Raw genomic sequence first — 3997 nt, forward strand, 5'->3', positions numbered from 1 at the left:
TAAAATATACATGTATATATATATATATGTGTGTGTGTGTGTGTGTGTGTGTGTGTGTGTATATATAGAGAGAGAGAGATGGGTGTCCCAGGGGAAGAGGGAAAATTGTTATTATTTGTTATTTTTCTGTATATTAGAATTTCCGATATTGGAAACACCGAACATCTTTATCACAAAAATTAATTACAATTTTATTTATTTATTTTTCATTTTTAATTAAACACGGTTTGTGCATAAATTAGGTTTCAAAGTGGTTATTCGTTTCGGTAATACTGACCAGCCAAGTTAGATTTTTGAAGTTTCTCCCTCCTTATTGCCGGTTCCAAATTTCTCACACTCCACTTTCCGTTGTATTTTACTTATTGTCATTACTTTGGGGCGCGAGGCCTTCCTTTCTTTTTTGTTTTATTTTGTTTTTGCTAACATATCAATAACAATAACCAGCTGATAACATTAAGCAAATAAACAGTTTGGAACTCACAAGTTTGATAACCAAAAATTAAGCGGATTCAGTGTATGTGCGTGCATATATATGTATGTGTGTTTGTATTATATACATATATATATATATGTGTGTGTGTGTGTGTGTGTGTGTGTGTGTATTATATATATTACATATATATTATATACTCATATATGTTATATAATACAGGCAGGATTATATATATTTATTTATTATATATTAAATATATATATAGGTGTGTATATATAAACCCATGTACATACGTGTGTGTGTGTGTGTGTCACACATATGTACGCACACACGTACTACTGCTTGTTTTTCTCCTCGTCCTCCTTCTCTCGGAGCGCCTCGGCGGTCAAGCGCCGCGCCACCTCGTCCGCCTCTTTCTGCAGGTCGGCCTCAGTGTAGTCGAAGTTCTTCCAGGACTTGCGATCGCCAGCCCTCATCACGTTGTCCGAGCCCGACCGCTTCAAGTTCCGCTCCACCTCCTCCTTTACCTGCTTCACCTCGGTCATCAAGGCGTTGATGTTGACCGCATCGAATCCTTCGTAGGTCGTGTCGCTGCCGAAATTGATGTTCTTCTCGTAAGGTTGTTTGTCGGGGCCGCAGGAAGCCTTGTTGAGGTTGTTGCTTAGGAATTCGGACAGACTTAGGGTGTTGGTGTTGGTGTTGGTGTTGGTATTAACGGCGTGGTCCTTCGCCTCTGCTCTTGTCGTATTGGTGTTAGTGGTCACCGAAGTGTCTTTGAAATACGCTGCCCGGTTCGAGGGTGGTGTTGGTTTGCGCGCAGAAGGGGACGACGATGACAAGTTGTCGGTCGACGTTCGACCGAGCGGTAGAGCACCGATCTGACTGTTGTAATTGTTATTGTTGTTGTTGCTGCTGCTGCTGGTGACAGATGAAAGATTTATGGTGGTGGTGGTTGAAGTGGATTTAATACTAGAATTAGCGGAGCTGGTGCGCGAACCACCACCACCACCACCACCACCATTATCGTCATCGTCGTCGTCGTTGCTTTTCTTGCGGTGTCGGTGGTGTTGGTCATCGTCTTGCCTTAGTTGATCGAGGCGCTGTTGTATGATAGCGTCGGGGTCGGGTAGGCTGGCTTCAAGGGCCACCGACGAGGCAATCTCCTCCAGCAGGTCGTCAATTTGCTCTTGCTGTGTCCGCCGGTCGGATTTCAACACCACACTCTTGTTGTTCTTCGATTCCTTGTAACGGGATGGGTCCATCCCTTTGATAGCCGCCAGCCTATGTTCCAGCTGCTCTTCCGTTTCTACCTCGCACTTCGGTCTTTCGCGCAGCCTCTCGAGTCTCTCGGCTATTTCGATGTCCGCCTTCGACATACCGTGGTACATGGCTGGCACCGAAGTGGGTTTCTTCTTGGATGTATTCGAATGAGTGGACGTCGTCTGCGATTCTCTCACCTTCAGGGCTTCCATCCGTTTCTTGTAGGCGAGTGGAGGCGATGGAGGAAACTGTTGGGGCGTCGACGGGCCGCTGGAGGGAGGGCTGCTGGTCTTCAGGCCGCCCTTAAGCAGAGTGAAACACCGGTTGCACACGGAACCCTTGCTATTGTTTAGACGAGGCACTTCGATCTTCTTACCCAGACACTTCGAACAGAAGACGAAGCCACAGTTTTTGCATCCATGTTCTTTCCTGAAAATGCCAAATTCAGCTCCACAGGAGTAACACTGGCCCCCAGAGGACATGGATGCTGGCCAAGTCCCTGGGTAAATATATGTATATTTTTTTTCTAGTGCTCAACACAGATTTCGCCCACACTGAGGTGAGGGTTGTGGTTGAACGAGGGTCACACAAATGATGTATCAATTAAAAAAAAAAAATCCGTCGTATGTATGTATGTATGTATGTATGCGCGTATGTATGTATGTATGTACGTGTATCTATGCCAAGGCACATACAAAGTATTCCAAATAAACGAAGCTTGGCCAGTAGTCTTCAGATGTAGTAGTAGTAATATTAGTTACTGCTGCCGTAATCGAGATGATGGTTATACTTTCCGAAAAACGCTGTCGTGGTTTCCAATACAATATAAGGCAGACATTTGTAGCAATCTCTGGAACAGAAGAAATAAATTTTAATTGTAGCAGCGGTCATATACAGGAAACAAAATCAAATGGAAAAAAATCTGTTTACACACACACACGAACTATATATAGAGAGCGACACTTAAATACATGAACGACAGCATACACACACATATATATACATACGAGGGACTGGGGTTGAAAAGTTCTTGGCTTTCAGAATGTCACGAAAGGCCAAGAGTTGGAAACCCATTCCGAGTTCCTTTACAGGTTTAGAAAATAGAAGGGCCGCTGCAATAAGTGTGTGAATCTTAGAGCTGTATATGTTGAATAAAATTATAATTAACCGATCCTCCTGTATTTTTTAAACCCAAAGTAGACCATCGTATCTGTCATATAGGTAGGAAAAATCCAAGCCATGTTCTCTGCCTATTTATTACAATCTAATTTGTAGGTATTGTCGGTTCTTGTATTGATGTGAGGTACATATTAGAGTTGAAAATTCTGGAAATATTGTTGGCAAGAGTAATCATATAACAAAATAGGAAGAAGTTTAAAAATTTTTTGATATCATTTATGAACCGTTACACACGTTCCATTTGCTAATACAAATCACAAAGCTGTACATGATACAATAAACATCTAAGAAATTTCCTGTTAGAAACTTCCTGTTTTGTTTATATATATATATATATATATATATTCTCCCAAAGAGCCTGAGGAATCTGCACAAAGTAGATGTAGGAGTTTTTAAATCAAAGCTGGACCTCTTCCTATCGAGAGTCCCAGATGAACCTACCTCGCGGCAGGAGGTGCAAATGAGGGTTGCTAAATCAAACTCCATTCTTCACCAAGTGCCACATATTGTAAGAGGCTCCCTGTAATAACAGTGTAGCAACACGGTGGTGCATCAGCATGGCCGCAGCTCTAAGCTGAAACTTTAAATATATATATATATATATATATATATATATAACGAATGATATTATATATATATAAAGAATATTATATATATATATGTGTGTGTGTGTGTGTGTGTGAAATAATCATTCTGTATACGTAAATAGACATATATATGTATGTGTGTACGAGTACATTATATATATATATAAGGTACCATATATATATATATATATATATATAAGGTACCATATATATATATGTATATGTATATATGGTACCATATATATCTATATATAAGGTACCACATTATATATATATGTGTGCGTGCGCGCCGGTGTATTGTCATCAATTTGCGAGGAAGCCTTTATGCTAACATAACAAAATGACCGACTGAGAACCATTAAGTAAATTAAGACTAATTTTGTAATTTTGATATCATTGTCTACGAATATACGATTAGTGGCTGTCACTGTAAGTAATGTGCGTGTATATATAATAATATTATATATATATATATATATATATATACACACACATAACGACGGGAATGTAACATGAAGTGTCAAACTACATTATATAT

General features: G+C 40.1%; 1 protein-coding gene across 3 annotated transcripts in view; it reads right to left on the bottom strand.

Moving 5' to 3' along the window:
• Nucleotides 1-133: 133 nt before the first annotated feature.
• The window catches only part of LOC106875126 (uncharacterized protein DDB_G0283697), a 49938-nt gene continuing 46074 nt past the window's right edge, over nt 134-3997 (bottom strand). For all 3 annotated transcript variants that reach the window (XM_014923110.2, XM_052977637.1, XM_014923109.2), the window contains exon 2: nt 134-2543. In XM_014923110.2, coding sequence (XP_014778596.1) covers nt 769-2175 — 1407 coding nt within the window. In that variant the 5' untranslated portion in view covers nt 2176-2543 and the 3' untranslated portion in view covers nt 134-768. The remainder of the gene's footprint in view (nt 2544-3997) is intronic.

Source organism: Octopus bimaculoides, chromosome 28, assembly GCF_001194135.2.
Source record: "Octopus bimaculoides isolate UCB-OBI-ISO-001 chromosome 28, ASM119413v2, whole genome shotgun sequence".
NCBI classification, from domain to species: Eukaryota; Metazoa; Mollusca; class Cephalopoda; order Octopoda; family Octopodidae; genus Octopus; species Octopus bimaculoides.